This window comes from Microcaecilia unicolor, chromosome 8, assembly GCF_901765095.1.
Source record: "Microcaecilia unicolor chromosome 8, aMicUni1.1, whole genome shotgun sequence".
NCBI lineage: Eukaryota > Metazoa > Chordata > Amphibia > Gymnophiona > Siphonopidae > Microcaecilia > Microcaecilia unicolor.
This window is the reverse complement of record NC_044038.1, coordinates 199,949,086-199,967,269: the sequence shown is the minus strand read 5'-3', so window position 1 is coordinate 199,967,269 and position 18,184 is coordinate 199,949,086. Positions and strand designations below refer to the sequence as shown.

The following is an 18,184-nucleotide window of genomic DNA, read 5'->3' as shown; positions in this document are numbered from 1 at the left end:
CATGGGCTTATTTTTGTTTTTGTTACTTCACATACAAATAAGAAATCTTGTACTGCAATGCTTTATATGGATATAAACCCTAAAATTGCTATATGTATTTGCCTTGTTTGAGCATTCAGAACTTTTGCTACAGGCAGAAAATGTGAGAAAGATTTGGTAATTAGCATTGTATGCAAAACTGTCCATTGCATCAAGACATTTTTAATCTCTAGGGAAAACAAAACCATCCAAAACTCTCACCTTTTCCATAAAATCTCTTTGAGGGATCTGCGGATATTTTGTCGTATTTGAGAGTTTGGTAGGGGTTGGTTGGGGTTGACCGCTGGTTTTATTTGAGTGTTGCTGGAAGTAGCATTTGTAGCCGCATTTGTAGGGGAAGAGCCTGCAATTTTCTTGGATATTCCAGCCAAGGCAGAAGACATGACCAATGTTTTAGGGCCATACATTGTAGCAGAGGAGGATGGTATAGACTGCTTTGGAGCCAAAAGATTTTTTGATGCATTTGAACTGACTGACAACCATGGAGATTTCTTGGTGGGGATTGGTGCTTTAGAAGGTCCCACAGAGGGTTTGCTAGGTTTAGAATATGCAGTGCTTGATGACAATGGGGATTTCTTCAGCATGGGAATTCTTGGCAGGGAAGATATACTTTTAACAACAGGAGATGACGTAGAAGTAGCTACTTTCTTTGAAGGAACAGTTATTAGCTCTACTTGCTTGTTCTCAGACTCCACCGGTTCTTCTTTTTCAGCTATAAAAAAAAAAATTTATATACAATTGAGACAGTACTATAAACATACAATTCAGAAAAATCTACTATATAAATTGGGAGTAAATAGGGGAATTGCAACAGGCATGCTAGTTGGTAGCATATCTAAAAAGGTGAAACTTTTATTTATTTATTACATTTGTACCCCGCTCTCTCTCACATACAGCAGGTCCAGTGCGGCTTACATAGTAAAAGAAAGCATCTTACATGGTAAAGAATACAGTAAAAACAAGGAAATGTAGGAACAGTATTATAAACTCAGATGATCATAACTTACCTGTTAATCTTCTTTCCTTGAATCCTGCTAGTCCAGTGCAGATACAGGGTTTTATACCACTTGCCTATAACTTTACCAAAGCCATAGAGCCAAAAGCAACAATAAAATCTCAAAACCCCAAATTCTAAGATTTCTCATACCCTCCAATGCTCACCAGGAATATCTGGACATGAGTAGTAACCGTCAACATTCTTGGTATCATAGAAAAAAGGGAATACATACATAAAAAGAACAAGCTCTTCCATTGACCACATACAGACAAAAAGTAACACAGAGAATTTCAGTGACCAAAAAACTGGTTTTGCAGGCAGATTGTAAGCTTTGTCAAGCAGGGACTGTCTCTTCATGTTCAAGTGTACAGCGCTGCGTACGTCTAGTAGTGCTTTAGAAATAAGTAGTAGTAGTAGATTCTGCACTGGTCTAGCAGGCTTCAAAGTAAAGGAAAAGCAAAGATACTTACCTGTAGTAGGTATTCTCCAAGGACAGCAGGCTGAGTGTTCTCGTATGTGGGTCGACGTCTGCGTCGGCCCAGGAAATGGCAAATTTTTCACCAGCAAAAATATTCTGTCAGAGCCTTCTGGCGCGCGAACCGCGCGCACTGCACTTGTGCGGACGACTTCCCGCCCGTCGTGTGAGCGTGCCTCCTCAGTTTAATCAAAAAGCATATAAACAAACAAACAACAACTCCAAATGGGAGGTGGGCAGGTTTGTGAGAACAATCAGCCTGCTGTCCTCGGAGAACACCTGCTACAGGTAAAGTATCTTCACTTTCTCCGAGGACAAGCAGGCTGCTTGTTCTCACATGTGGGGTATCCCTAGCAACCAGGCTCACTCAAAACAATGAACATTGGTCAATTTGGCCTCGCAACGGCGAGGACATAACATAGATTGACCTGAAACCATAAACAAGTAACAGAGTGCAGCCTGGAACAGAACAAAAATGGGTCTAGGGGGGTGGAGTTAGAATCTAAACCCCAAACAGATTCTGCAGCACCGACTGACCAAACCGACTGTCGCATCGGGTTTCCTGCTGAAGGCGCGGACTGAAGACCAAGTTGCAGCTTTGCAAATCTCTTCAATGGAGGCTGACTTTAAATGAGCCACTGACACAGCCATGGCTCTAACATTATGAGCCGTGACATGGCCCTCTAGAGTCAACCCAGCCTACGCATAAGTGAAGGAGATGCAATCTGCTAGCCAAATGGAGATTGTGCGCTTTCCGATGGCGACTCCCCTCCTGCTGGGGTCGAAAGAAACAAACAACTGGGCGGACTGTCTGAACGGCTTTGTCCGCTCCACATAAAAGGCCAATGCTCTCTTGCAGTCCAAGGTATGCAAACTGCTTTTGCCAGGGCGGGTACGAGGACGGGGAAAAAATGTTGGCAAGACAACTGACCGGTTCAGATGGAACTCCGACACCACCTTTTGCAGGAACTTAGGGTGAGTGCGGAGGACTACTCTGCTATGATGAAACTTAATATAAGGTGCATGCACTACTAAGGCCTGAAGCTCACAGACCCTACGAGCTGAAGTAACAGCCTCCAAGAAAATGATCTTCCAGGTCAAGTACTTCAGATGGCAGGAATTTAGTGGCTCAAAAGGAGCTTTCATCAGCTGCATGAGAACGACGTTGAGATCCCATGACACTGGTGGAGGTTTGACTGGGGGCTTTGACAAAAGCAAACCTCCCATGAAGCGAACTAAAGGCTGTCCAGAGATAGGCTTACCCTCTACACGGTGAAAAGCACTAATCGTACTAAGGTGAACTCTTATGGAGTTGGTCTTCAGACCAGACTCTGATAAGTGCAGAAGGTATTCAAGCAGGGTCCGTGTAGAACAAGAAAAAGGATCTAGGGCCTTGCTGTCACACCAGATGGCAAACTTCCTCCATTTCAAAGAGTAACACTTTTTTGTGGAATCTTTCCTGGAAGCAAGCAAGACTCGGGAGGCACCCCCTGAAAGACCTAAGGAGGCAATTTCTAAGCTCTCAACATCCAGGCCGTGACAGCCAGAGACTGGAGGTTGGGATGTAGAAGCGACCCCTCATTCTGGGTGATGAGGGTCGGAAAACAGTCCAATCTCCACAGTTTTTCGGAGGACAACTCCAGAAGAAGAGGGAACCAAATCTGAAGGGGCCAAGAGGAAACAATCAGAATCATGGTTCCGCGGTCTTGCTTGAGTTTCAGCAAAGTCTTCCCTACTAGAGGTAACGGAAGATACGCGTAAAGAAGGCCTGTTCCCCAACGTAGGAGAAAGGCATCTGACGCTAGTCTGCCGTGGGACTGAAGCCTGGAACAGAAGTGAGTGACCTTGTAATTGATCTGAGTAGCAAAAAGATCCACCGAGGGGGTGCCCCATGCTCAGAAGATCTTGCGGGCTACTCCCATGTTCAGTGACCACTCGTGAGGTTGCATTATCCTGCTCATTCTGTCTGCCAGACTGTTGTTTACGCCTGCCAGATAAATGGCTTGCAAAACATGCCGTGACAGTGCGCCCAAAGCCACATCTGGATGGCTTCCTGACACAGAGGGCAAGATCTGGTGCCCCCCTGCTTGTTGGTGTAATACATAGCAACCTGATTGTCTGTCTGAATTAAAATGATTTGGTTGGACAGCCGATCTCTGAAAGCCTTTAGAGCGTTCCAGATCACTCGCAGGTCCAGGAGGTGAATCTGAATACCTTTTTCCTGAAAGGACCAAGCTCCTTGAGTGTGAAGCCCATCTACATGAGCTCCCCACCCCAGGAGAGATGCATCCGTCGTCAGCACTTTTTGTGGCTGAGGAATTTGGAATGGACGTCCCAAGGTCAAATTGGATCAAATCATCCATCACTGAAGGGAATTACGAAAGTCGGTGGACAGTTGGATTACATCCTCTAGGATCCCACGCAGCTTGATACCACTGGGAAGCTAGGGTCCATTGAGCTGATCTCATATGTAGACGTGCCATGGGAGTTACATGAATCGTGGAGGCCATGTGTCCCAGAAGTCTCAACATCTACCGAGCCGTGATCCGTTGAGATGCTCGAACCATGGACACCAGGGACAAAAGGTTGTCTGTCCTTGCGTTGGGAAGATAAGCTCGAGCTGTCTTTGTGATCAACAGAGCCCCAATGAATTCCAACTTCTGTACTGGGGTGAGATGGGACTTGGAGTAATTGATCACAAAAACCCAGAAGCTCTAGCACCTGAATAGTCATTCGCATGGACTGTAGAGCGCCTGCCTCCGAGGTGCTGTACACCAGCCAATCGCCAAGATAAGGGAACACATGCACTCCCAGTTTGCATAGCGACGCTGCTACTACTGCCAGACACTTCGTAAACACTCTGGGAGCAGACGCCAAACCAAAAGGCAATACACGGTACTGAAAGTGCTGAGTTCTCAGCCGAAATCGAAGATACTTTCTGTGAGATGGAAGTATCAAGGTATGTGTGTAAGCATCCTTTAAGTCAAGAGACCATAGCCAATAGTTCTCCTGAATCATGGGAAGAAGGGTGCCCAGGGAAACTATCCTGAACTTTTCTCGAACCAGAAATTTGTTCAGGCCCCTTAGGTCTAGGATGGGACCCGTCTTTTCTGCACAAGGAAGTACCTGGAATACAATCCCAGCCCTTCTTCCTCTGGTGGAACAGGTTCGACCGCTTGAGCCTCTAGAAGGGCAGAGAGTTCCTCTGCAAGTACTTGTTTGCTGGGAACTGTATGAATCAGTTCCTGGTAGGCAATTTGGAGGTTTGGATTCCAGATTGAGGGTGTATCCTAACCGGACTATTTGAAGAACCCACCAGTCGGAGGTTATAAGAGGCCACCTTTGGTGAAAAAATATCAACCTCCCTCAAACCGGCAAGTCGTTCAGTAAGGACACTTATTGAGGCTATGCTTAACTGGAGCCAGTCAAAAGCCTGTCCCTTGCTTTTGCTGGGGAGCAGTATGGGCCTTAGACGCACACTGTTGACGACAAGAAGCGCGCTGGGGCTAAGCCTGGGCAGGCTGCCGAGAAGCAGGAGTGTACCTATGCCTAGGATAGGAATAGGGAGCACTCCTCTTCCCCCCAAAATACCTCCTAGATGAGGAGGCAGTAGCAGAAGGTGCCCGGTGGGAGAGAATCCATAGCATCATTATGCTTCTTGATCTGATCAACAAGATACTCTACTTTTTCACCAAAAAGGTTGTCCCCCCGGCAAAAAACATCCGCCATTCGCTGCTGGACAGAATGATCAAGTTAAGAGACACGCAGCAATGACAGTCTGTGCATCACTATACCCTGTGCAGTGATCCTGGATGCTACATCAAAAGTGTCAAATGTACCTCTGGCCAGGAACTTTCGACATGCCTTCTGCTACCTGACCACCTAGCGAAAAGGCTTGGCCAGCTCCGTAGGGAGTGCATCAACCAAGCTCGACAGTTGCCGTGTCGAGTCCTGCAAGTGCACACTTGTGAAGAGCTGGTATGACTGAATCTTGGCGGCGAGCATAGCGGCCTGATATGTCTTCGTCCCAAAAGAATCAAGAGTTCTAGTTTCTCTGCCTGGGGGCGCCGAAGCATAGTCTCTAGTAGTTCTGGCTCTCTTGAGGGCGGAGTCCACCACCATGGAATTGTGGGGTAACTGGAACCTCATCAATTCAGGTTCACCGTGGATCCAATACTGGGATTCAGGTTTCTTCGCGACCACGGGACCAGACAGAGGAGCCGACCAGTTTCGCATAAGGACTTCCTTCAGTACCTTATGCAGAGGAACTGTTACAGCCTCTTTAGGTGGAGAAAAATAATCCAGGACCTCGAGCATCTCAGCCCTGGGCTCATCCTCAACCTCCACAGGGAAAGGAATAGCCGTAGCCATTTCCCGGACAAAAGAGGAAAAAGACACTCTCTGGTGGAGATGGTCTCCTTTCTGGCGGAGGGGAAGGATCAGGGGAAATCCCAAAGAACTCATCAGAAGAAAAGTACCTGGGATATTCCTCTGACTCCTACGAACACTCCTGCTCAGTGTCGGATAAAGCTTGTGTCAAGGTACTTCGACAATGAACCTGCCTCGACGCCGAGGAACGATCTCTATGACGATGTCGAGAGGCCGACGCCCGGTCCAACTGCGGCGAAGCTTCCTCCACCGATGACGACGGGAGTCAACCTGGGTGGCAGCCGATGCCGCAGGCAGCACCGCAGTCAAAGACCTCACCACTGCAGCAGATGGTACAAAAGGCGCAAGCACCCCTAACACCAAAGCTGACCGACGTAACAGTCCCTCCAGAAGTGCTTGTCGAGAGCCACCATCGGAAAAGGCTGTGGGGTCGGTGGAACAGGCGGTCAGAATCTGTGGAGGCTTGGGAGCAGGCATCGGGCTGCTAGGAGACTGATGCATCGGCACCTCCTGTATTGAGGGGAAGCGATCCTCTTGGCGCAGACGCTTCTCGGGTGCCGACTCTCTTGACGCCCCAGAGCTCCCGGTACCGTGCATCGAAGGACAACGATGACGGTGCTTCCTCGCCTTCACTCAACGCCCGTCATCGAGACTCCTCGTTACCGATCAGCACGTGGAATCTTCACGTCTCCTTGGGGCCGGGTCCGACGAAGGAGCCTGCATAACAAGAGGCCTCGAGGCAGGTAGAGACCCACTCGACGCCTCAGTGCTCCCAGCGCAAGTTCATTTCTCAGCAGCCATTACCTCTGCTCCAGACGTCGATGCTCCTGTTAATGTCGACGCTGAAGGATCGGACCGAGCCCCAAAAAGGTTTTCTCGTTGGGCTTCTTGAGACGCTTGGATCCGTTTCTTCATACGCAGACACAGATCACAAGGGGGTGATCTATGGTCGGGCCCAAGGCACTGGATACACAGGCGTGGGTATCGGTACCTGATATGGTCCGGTTGCACAGAGTACTTTTGAAGCTGCTGGATGTCTTCGATGACATGGAAGGTAAAACGGCTTCCGCGAAACCAAAAGACGCGATTGTGCTCATTAAAAGAAAAAAGGGCACAAAAAAGAAAGGGAGAACCCGACCACGTAGCCAAAAGCTGGCTGCATCAAAAAACAAAGGAAACTTTAAAAGGGGGGCTAAAGGGAGGACAAGAAAAAACTTGGAGGCACGCTCACGCGGCGGGCAGGAAGTCGTCCGCGCATGCGCAGTGCGCGCGCCAGAAGCCTCTGGCAAAAATTATTTTTGCTGGTGAAAAATTTGCCGTTTCCTGGACCAACGTGGGTCACATGTGAGAACAAGCAGGCTTGTCCTCGGAGAATTAGCAGATACAGTCGAATTTCACCTTCCTCATCCTGCTAGACCAGTTCAGATGTATGGAAGTACCCAAACTCCCCAACACTGGGAATGGCAAGAAGCCAGGTACTACTATTTTAAGGCTAGCCTCTTCTCAGCCCACACATCTAAGAAATAACCACAACGCTGTCCTACAGCTAGCATTATAGAAATAAGTAGAAGTAGTAATGATATTAGACTTGCACAGTGCTGTACACAAACATTCTTTTATGTGCCCCGATGCCTGTCTGGGTTAGGGTGTTACATTTCTTATGGGAATAAAACACCAGCACTAAACGGGTGAATATTTCCCCATGTCATAAGACAGACATAGGGAAAGCCACTGCTTGTCCCTGGGATCAGTAGCATGAATCTTGCTCCAATTTGGGATTCTGTCAGTTACTTGTGACCTGAATTAGCCACTGGCTGGAAGCAGGATACTGAGCTAGATGGACTATTGGTCTGACCCAGTATGGCTATTCTAGTTAATAAGGAGTTAGACTCAGCCTCAAAAAAAGTGGGGTTTTACCCTGAATTTGAATAGGGCTACTGAGAAAGCAAAATGTACTGACTCAAGAAGTCTAATCCAGACATATGTTGCAGCAAGATGGAACGGAGTCTGGAATAGAGTTGCATGGGGACAGAAATCCAACCTGTCCCCACTGCAAGTAATCTCCTCCATTCCAACTCCCAGTCCGCCAAGCCCTTGCTGTGCCGCAGTCACCTTGACCCCCCCCCCCCCCCCCCCCCAAGAAAGCCAGATTCTACAAGCAGTAAAAACACTAGTAAAAGTAAAAAAAATCATTTCCTTCTGCACTCTAAGATAGCAGATGTACAGATCACCACAGGACCCAAAGCAGTCCAAATTCCAAAACAAGTCAGAAACAACACAGTTTATACCTAATTTTTCAACCACCCTAAGGATTCACCTTTGGGATTAAAAAGCAAAACCATGTACATGTAAGGACTGGATAAATGAATTCAAGTTTAAAGCAAATGCCCTTAATATGTAATACTTGATGCAGTACACATAACCAGCAGCCTGAGGCAATAGATTTATTTTCTACTGAACATAATTAACTTTGTATGAACTTGGCGGCTAATAGTGTTCTGAACTGGACAATGATGGCACATTTAGACTTAGGCTGGACAAAACTTTTGCATGAAGGAAGCCCTTCTCTAAGTATTCAATAAGTATAGTAATAAAAAAGGCAAGTGCATTTTTATAATATACAACTGCAATTCACAAAACAAAAGGAGCAAGTCCCACATGTCATCTTTTTCTTTTAACATAGGCACAGGGGAAAAAAAAAAGATTTTAAATGCTCCAAGGTTTCAATTTAATTCATGTTTAATGTGGGATATGTCACAAATAAGTAAATAGATAAGAAACTCAATGTTGAGCACCTTATTTTCATAACATGTCTGTTTTTAGTTGCCCTTTACCAGGAGAAAACAATCTCTGCACGAATATAATACGTACTAGGGTGTCCCTTTAACCAGCCCCTCCAAATAACACAGATTACGATTTATAACAAATTACTACTCTATCTAAGAATAGTTATTCCATCATTATACTTCCTCTGTGTACATCTGTATGCTGCACAAGCCGGCATAAGGGAGATTAAATAAAAATGCCACCAACAAAGAACGACGTGGATGCAGCAGCTCATAGGTTTGCTAGCTTTGTTTCTAGTGTACGGCAATGACGGTGGCATGAGGAAGGAGAAACAGATCCTTTTACCTTCCCGACTCCATCCATCCAGCTCCCCTCCGACCCTGTGTCCTCCTGGCACATAGCTCAAGGCAGCCTGGTGGTCTAATGGTTTCTTCGGGGCAGGAAAGATCCCCACTTTTTCCTGCCCGGTACCGCGGTGCTGATCCTCTCCTCTCTGCTTTTTTAACATGGCTGCTGAGACTTCCAGCGGACCTCGTGAGACTTCCGTGGAAGTCTCGCAAGCCACCGCTGGAAGTCTCAGCAGCCATGTTAAAAGAGCAGAGGATCAACACCGTGGCAGTGAGCAGGAACGAGTAGGAATCTTTCCTGCCCCGAAGAAGCTACTAGACCACCAGGGTACCTAGAGGTATGTGCCCAGAGGGAACCCTGCGCTCGGAAGGCACGTCCGCAGGGATGCCACAGGATCTAGGTCCATCCCAGTGGGATTCCTGCAGAACTAGATCCATCCCCGAGGGGAATCCCCGTGGTAACTACAGGAATCCTGCTATCCCCATTCCAGTGCAGCTCTCTAGTCTGGAATAAGCAATGGAAGAGAAGGGTACAGATAGACATCACTTACCTGATGAATGCCTAGTAGACCACTCAAAACGCTCTGGTTGAGTAAGCCCACAAGCCATTAAGCACTAAGGAAATTAGTTTTATAAAACAGGCCTAACATACACATGCATATGAGCCACAATTCCACATAAATGCTATTCTGTAAATACAATCTTACAGAACATGTATTTTACAGGGGGTCTACACTGGTTGGGTTTGAACGTGGCCAGTACTCAATTACACATGTAACTAAGTATTCTATAAGTTATACCCATATCTCTGGTATTTAGGTAAAAGCACTTGCACCAGCTCTTTGTTTGGTTTAAATGGTCACAGCTAAATTCTATACGTGTATCTGACGTGTTACATTAGTACTTTATAAAGGAAATTTGATGCCTACACTTTTCTTTAGATAGGCATCTAAATATGGGTACCCTGTTAACTGCTCTTTATGCATCCTTGAAGCAAACAGGCTAAAGAGATGGCCAAAGAAATGGCCAAATAAGAGTCTGATACAGCCTCTCCATTGAAAGGAATGCTGAAAAGTACAGTCAGATCAGACTTCCTAATTCCTGCGCTTCAGATAACAAAGAACAACCTGGTGGACATCCATCTTGTGTAAAGAACTCTCTCACCCCAACACTCCTCCTTAGGAAAGACAGGAAAGCAGATAACCTGATTCACATGGAAGGGAGAAACCACGTTAAGCAGAAAAGGCAGCACAGGCCACTGGGAAACAGCTTTCCAAGAAGAAATAAAAATAAGATCCCTACATGACAAGGTCTAGATATCTAAGTATGCCAAATCAAACAAATCACCACCAGGATCACCTTAAGCATCAGGTTTTTAAGTAAGGGATGTCAAAGAAGTTTAAACAGCAGACACGTTAATGCATTAACAATATTCAGATCCCACAGCAGGACAAGAGTATGGAAATAAGACCTGATCCCCATCAAAACATCCCGGGGTGTAGCCACGACAAGCCATGGATCCAGCCTAAAAAAAAAGAGATAACAGCTACTTCCATCTTCAATGACTTAGAGCCAAGCCCTTGTTGAGACTCTTGACTCTTCTGCAGGAAGCAGAGATGGGTTAAAATACCTGCCTTGAAGGGTCAAACTGTCTCAAGTCTACAAGCTTCCTCAAGCATATGCTATACCTGGATGTAGCTAAAGACATGGCGGTTTTGCAGGCTTTTATGAGGGTAGAAATTAGTGCTTTAGAATAACCTCTTGACTAGGCAAGCCCTTACAAAAACCACACAAAAAGCCAGAAAACAGATTCCAATATAATAAGAGATGAAGAGGCTCTACTACTACTACTACTACTACTTAACATTTCTAGAGCGCTACTAGAGTTACGCAGCGCTGTACAAAATAAACAAAGAAGGACGGTCCCTGCTCAAAGGAGCTTACAATCTAAGTAACGAAATGTCAAGTTGGGCAGTCTAGGTTTCCTGGGCAGAGGTGTAGAGGTTAGGTGCTGAAGGCGACATTGAAGAGGTGGGCTTTAAGCAGAGATTTGAAGATGGGCAGGGAGGGGGCTTGGCGTATGGGCTCGGGGAGTTTGTTCCAAGCGTGGGGTGAGGCGAGGGAAAAAGGGCGGAGTCTGGAGTTGGCGGTGGTGGAGAAGGGTACTGAAAGGAGGGATTTGTTTTGAGAGCGGAGGGTACGGGTAGGAACGTAAGGGGAGATGAGGGTTGAGAGGTAAGGAGGGGCTGTAGATCGAGTACATTTGTAGGTTAGTAGCAGAAGCTTGAATTGAATGCGGTACCTGATCGGAAGCCAATGAAGTGACTTGAGGAGAGGGGTGGTATGAGTGTATCGGTTCAGGCGGAAGATAAGACGTGCGGCAGAGTTCTGAACGGACTGAATGGGGGATAAGTGGCTAAGTGGCTACCCTAAGCCTCACTAGGTCTGCATACCGCAGGCTTCTTAGCCAATCTGGTGCCAGTAGAACCACTGCTAAGAGATTATCTTTTATTTGATTACAAGGGGACAATGTGGAAAACATACAGCAGAGCACTCTTCAGCCACTGCTAAATGAGTGCATTGAAGTCCTGAGACCTAGCCTCTTCTATCTGGAGAAGAATCTGTTGCACTCTGTGCTGTGGCTTGTCATCACCAGGTTCACGTAGACACATCAGCTACCTGCTAAAAGGCTGCCACAATCAACTCTCATTCTCAAAGATCAAACATGCTCCAGCTAAAAAAGTTGGTTTGGGTGTTGTCCACTCCCACAATATGGGAAGCTAAGACAGATGAGATTCTGTATTGCACAATGGAGTAAAAGACTTGCCTCCTGAGGTGAGTTCTATCCCACCTGTTGACATACACCACAGCTGTGTTCTTGGGCAGGACCTGTACTGACTTGTCCATACTTAGGGAAAGAAACTGCATGAGCGTCTATCTGATGGCCCTGGTCTCAAGCCTGCTGATGGATCATGCTGCTTCTTTTGGCAATCACAGTCCCTGAGCCACTTGATGCTGGCAGTACATCCCTTTTCCTGGAGACCTGCATCAGTGGTGGCCACTGTCCATTCTGAAGGATTCAGTACATCCCTATTCAGAAGATTCCCACTGGTCCACAAGAGCCCAAGAAAACAGAAATGAATCCAATAGTTCTGCAACCAAACGGACTGCCAGGACTATAGCACCTGTTGGAGAGGATGTGCGTGAGCTCTGGCCCACGGAACAAGCTCCAGAGCTGCCACCATAGAACCTAAGAACCAAATGAAATTCCAGACCAATGGAGTGTTCTTGGATAGACTTCTTGTCTAAGCCTGGAGCTTGCTTAATCTCTCCTAGGTCATCAAGACCTGGCCCACCTGCATATCAAAGCACATTCCCAGATACTCCAAGGACTTGACATGGATAAAACTGCTATTCCTGTAATTTATTAACCAGCCCAGATTCTCCAAGAGCCCAACTTTGGAAGTCACTGCATGAGCGTCCTCCTTCTGTTGGCCTGAATTAACCAGATACAGATGGACTATGATGCCCTCCCAACATACGAAGGCCGCACTGGTCACCATCATCTTGGAAGACATTCACATTTCACTTTATTTGCTGTACCACAAATCATTAAAACATCTAAGTGGTTTTACAATTCAAAGATAAAAATTAAACAGGGGTAAGAAGTAGAGACAGAGACATTAAAAGGCCTAATTTACAATTATCAAATAAAACGATGGGGAATTAGGTTGGAAATAAACTAACCAAGATACAAAAGGTTGGTAGAACTGTGCTAAAAGACTTCCAAGGACACTGGTGATGGAAGTCACATCTGGGCGAACCTAGGAACAGCTGCTGGATTAATCCAGATGTTTAACGTAGGAAAAGCTTGTTTGAACATTTTTAATGACAGCTCTTTCTGAAGGTCCAGTGTTAAGGAGTTTCATAACATAGGGGCTGTCACACTGAAACAAGTGGTTCTAGCCACATGGGAATGAATTTGTAGGTAGGTTGTGATTACAAGTCGATTCTGGTGCATATATTGGTGATTCCTTGTAAGTAGATACAGTATGAGAAAGCTAAATAAAAAAAAGACAGTGTTTCAGAATGGAGTTTCTGATGGGCAAGGATTAGAGAGTCAAACATAATTCAGTAGAAAATTAAATGCCAGTGCTCCTTTATCTATAGATCTGATGAGCTACCATATTTCCTGGCTCCATACAGTAATTTGACTGCAGTGTTCTGAACTTGCAGTCTTCATAATTGATATTGTGGCAGACCCTATAATACAGAGCTACAGTAATCTAGCTAACAGATAACGAAAATGTGGATAAGCAAACAAATTGGTGTCAAGTAAAGAGCATACAGCATATATCTGACAATGCACATAGACTGAGTTTTGTATAATGATAGAGATATGATTTGAATACCTAACGTAATGGTCTACAGTGACACCCAGAATTTTCACTGTGTCTTGTAATGGTATTGGGATGTCGTGTATGCAAGGTAAACATGGAAGATCTGGTGACCCACAGAACGGAAAGAAAACAGCTTTTAGCAGCATTCAATTTAAAACCACTGTCCAAGAGCCAGTTAGCAATAAGAAATGTCAGCAATACTTTGAATTGATCTTACATGTAGAGGAAATAAGTTGTATGTGTGTGTATATATATATATATATATATATATATATATATATATATATATATACACACACACACACACAAGGAAATACCCAAGGTTTGAATTAACCCTCAGGGACCCCACATGCCAAGATGTGCCGTTTTAGATAAAGAGTCAGACCAATTTGGAATGACTATGCTGCAGACAGGAGTGTAACCAAGATAGTACTGTTTCCAAGATTCCTACATCTTCAAAGCAATGCTGAGACCACTGCTTTTTAACATATTTATAAATGACCTAGAGATGGGAGTAACTAGAGAGGTAATTAAAATTGCTGATGACACAAAGTTATTCAAAGTTGTTAAATCGCGGGAGGATTATGAAAAATTACAAGAGGACCTTACGATAGTGGGAGACTGGGCATCTAAATGGCAGACGACGTTTAATGTGAGCAAGTGCAAAGTGATGCATTTGGGAAAGAAGAACCCGAATTATAGCTATGTCAAACAAGGTTCCATGTTAGGAGTCACTGACCAAGAAAGGGATCTACGTTGAAACCTTCTGCTGCAGCTAAGAAAGCAAATAGAATGTTAGGTTTTATTAGGAAAGGAATTGAAAACAAAAATGAGGACGTTATAATGCTTTGGTATCACTCCATGGTGCAACCGCACCTTGAATATTGTGTTCAATTCTGGTCGTCGCATCTCAAAAAAGATATAGTGGAATTAGAAAAGGTGCAGAGAAGGGCGACGAAAATGATAAAGAGGATGGGATGACTTCCCTATGAGGAAAGGCTAAAGCGGCTTGGGCTCTTCAGCTTGGAGAAAATACAGCTGAGGGGAGATATGATAGAGGCCTATAAAATAATGAGTGGAGTTGAACAGGTAGACATGAAGCGTCTGTATATGCTTTCCAAAAATACTAGGACTAGGGGGCATGCGATGAAGCTACAAAGTAGTAAATTTAAAACAAATCGGACAAACTTTTTCTTCACTCAACATGTAATTAAACTCGAATTCGTTGCCAGAGAATGTGGTAAAGGCGGTTAGCTTAGCAGAGTTTAAAAAAGGTTTGGCTGGCTTCCTAAAGGAAAAGTCCATAGACCATTATTTATTTGGACTTGTGGAAAATCCACTATTTCTGGGATAAGCAGTATAAAATATTTTGTACTTTTTGGGGATCTTGACTGGATTGGCCACTGTAGGAAACAGGATGCTGGGCTGATGGACCTTTGGTCTGTCCCAGTATAGTAATACTTATGTACTTATGTAACAGAATGGTAAACAAGGTAAAAAACCAGGGTGATGTCAAGAGAGACAAGGAGGACCTCATCACCCCTATCAAGTACTGTGTGAATGTAGTTCATCAATCCCAGTAGACAAAGTTATGAATAATAAGCTTGTCTGAATCCAGTTTGGTAAAGGTGAACCGCTTGTACTTGGATCCAGATATGATTGAAGCCATTGGGCTACAAGTTTCTCAGTTACATTTGACAGAAATGGAAGCAGAGAGACTGGGCGGGAATTCAGGGGATCAGACAGGTCTCCCTCAGGAATCACTGGGGGCGAGGGGGAAGATGTACTGGGGACAGTAGCCAGCTCGTATGGAAATGCCTTCAACTGGAAATATGTATTCAAATGCAAAACAAACAAACAAAAAAACCTTCTAGTCCTCCAGATGAATTGGATTATGAAATTAGGCCCCCAAGAGATCCATGGACAACAGGAATTCTCCAATCTGGACTGCCATGACCACTGACCTAAGGGTCAACCCTCTTGAGGTGTAGGATGGGTCAAAATGAACTTTTTTGGAACCACAAAACAGGTGGAATACTGACTCTATCCTCTTGCTTTTAATTGGCACTACACCTCTAGAGCCAAAAGTCTGAGTAGCCCCCATGGCTGCTCTTTTCCCAGGAGGAACAAGGGGACATAATAAAGCAGTCAGAAATGAGGGGGACAGGGTGCACAACTCAAGACAGTATGCAATGTTGCATGATGTCTAGGACTCACTGGTCCGTAGTAATTAACACTTGGAATCTGTAAGTATACCATGGCTCCTCGGTAACCTAGAGGCCTGGACTGGCAACATTTGAAGCCTTAGTCCTTTTCCTTAAGAGAAATGATGAAGTCCACCAATTGGGTCAAAAGCCATCCAAATCGTACAAATGTCCACTAAGAATGCACCTCAGACTCTAGACGTGGCACTTCCTGTCAGAAAGCTGTTGGATCCAGTGTAAAAAAGGGCACGTGTGATGTACCCCTCCCCCCACACCAAAGCTTGCCCAGACCATGTGGAGGAAGAGAAGGCTTGTTTCAAGAGGACTTCGATGCAATGATTCTAATTCTTCAACACTGCTCCGCTCCTTGGGGATTGTAGTTCTGCACAGAACTACAGTGCAGACAAAGGACTGCCTACTCCAGGAACTTTAAAGCACATAGCCCTGTGCAATGGAGCAAGCAGGTATAGCTTGGCAGAAAAATCTAGTATTGCAAAATTCAACGTCCGGTGTCTCTGAACAGGAAGACCCTGGCAGGCTTCCAGATCCCTTCCAGAATGGGGTCAGCATCAGTGCCCCTCCCTCCAAACCCAGGCACTTCTAGGACCCAATATAAGGTGAATACACTCTTCCTTTTCTAAATAGCAGCAACACTGCTAAACCTTCTCCATCTAGAGAGAATCACCATCTTCCAAGGGCCTCCAGGGGGCCAACTTCTCTTCCTTCTCCCCCAGGGAATCTCTTGAGTAAAGGGATGAAAGGTATGAAACCCAGCCTAAGGAGACCCTCCTGGCTTTAGCATACTTGGAAACTGGGGCTCCATCTCAACTAATGATGGGGGAAGAAAGGACTGGTAATATTAAGGCTCATTTAGCCTAGGGCTTTGAATCCAGCAAATAGCCTGTGCCAAATGGGGGACCGAGAAGCCCCTCTGCTTTTACACCTGGACCCCCCCCCCCCCCCCCGCAGTTTTCATATACCAATAATGGTGGGCTCAAAGACAGAGAGCACCTCTCTAAAAGGTTCAGCCTGCCCTGCCCCCCCCCCCACCACCACCAGTGAGCCAACTTGTGCATCCAAAATATCAAGCATTCTAAACTTTCTTCTTTGTCTGTGATATTCCCATGATTGAGAAACAAGATGGCTGACTAACCAGATCAGAAATATGATTGGACCCCCTTCCCATCATATTCCAGGTACACCACAAGCACTGCCACTATGAATTCTTTTCACTCCACAGCCCCCCCCCCCCCCCCCACAGACCACAACACTGAAATACCCAACATTCTTCACTCACAGTTTCAGCACCAAAAGCTGATACTTCCGCTCAAACCAACCCCAATTCTCCCCAGCTGATGCCAGAAGTTCAAGCTCAGTCCTCCAGAAACTTGCCACTCTCTCTGCTCAGTTCATTCTTCCTTTTTTTTCTTTTGTGAAGTTTATTGCTCCTGCCCTTCCCAAGCAAAATAAAGCAGCCCAGGAGCTCAGAGATACTCAGTAGGTGGGCAGAGGGTTGGGGCCATAAACATACACACAAGGATAACTGGAAAAGCAAGGTTCGTTACCCCTAGAATGTTCTCCAAAGACACTAGGCATATATTCTCACATGTAGGCGGTGTCATCCACAGAACCTGATGCACACTCTGCCATAGTGAAGTTACAAACTCCACTATGCATGTGCCTTCCCACCCCCCCCCCCCCCCCCCCGACACTACAGCACAGGACCAGCTAAGATGAGAACTCCCAGGGGAGGCGGGAGGGATGTGAGAACATATGCCTGTTGTCCTCAAACACCTGTCACTGAGATAGTTAAATAGCAGGCCAACTTCCAGGAGGAACTTATGTTGGGTCACGTGACCAGGACTCGTCCCAATCAAAGGCACAGAATGGGCAAGGGTCCAGTGAGTGTCTATGTGAGGGAACTCTCCTGTGATTTTCTCCGATGTATCTACAGGCTGGGCTGAGGCTGGCAAGCACCCTGTAAGACTGAATAGACTATGTATGTAGCAGCCCTAAGAGCTCTTCCTTGAGCATAGCCCAGATTTCCTCCTGTAAAGTAGGGATCAGTACCAGTTGGGAAAGTGGTATGGGTGCAGCCTGTGTAAAATCTTGAACACTCAGACTCTCAATGAGAAATAATTTGTTGAGGAGCTCAGTCACTGCAGCTGGACGCTTCCTGTGCACCAAGGATGTTGATGCAGGGGAGGTGTGCTGGCATTGTACTTGGAGGGAGAATGATGGCTATGCTTCTTACAATCTTTTTTTTTTTTTTAGTGGTTGACTTTTAAATTTAATACAGTATTTCCACATGACTAAACCAAGAAATGAATATATCAGTAATTCTCTGATGTTCCTCAGGCAACTTTACTGTTTACACATATTGTCATTCTGTTCACATAGATTACTGCTTCTTAATTTTGTTATGCAAGTCCCTCAATGCAGGCGGCACTGACGAGTAGAACATGTAATCCTTACATGACTGCGGTACCAAGGCCAATGCCAGGCATTCTCAATGCTGTGTATGTGCACCCGATATAGATGATGCA

At 45.6% G+C, this 18,184-nt stretch overlaps 1 protein-coding gene across 5 annotated transcripts in view; it reads right to left on the bottom strand.

The window, feature by feature from the left end:
• Positions 1–18,184, bottom strand: part of DIDO1 (death inducer-obliterator 1) — a 366,889-nt gene that overhangs the window by 87,929 nt on the left and 260,776 nt on the right. For all 5 annotated transcript variants that reach the window (XM_030213636.1, XM_030213635.1, XM_030213637.1 and 2 more), the window contains one exon: positions 241–751. In XM_030213636.1, the coding sequence (XP_030069496.1) occupies positions 241–751 (511 nt within the window). The remainder of the gene's footprint in view (positions 1–240; positions 752–18,184) is intronic.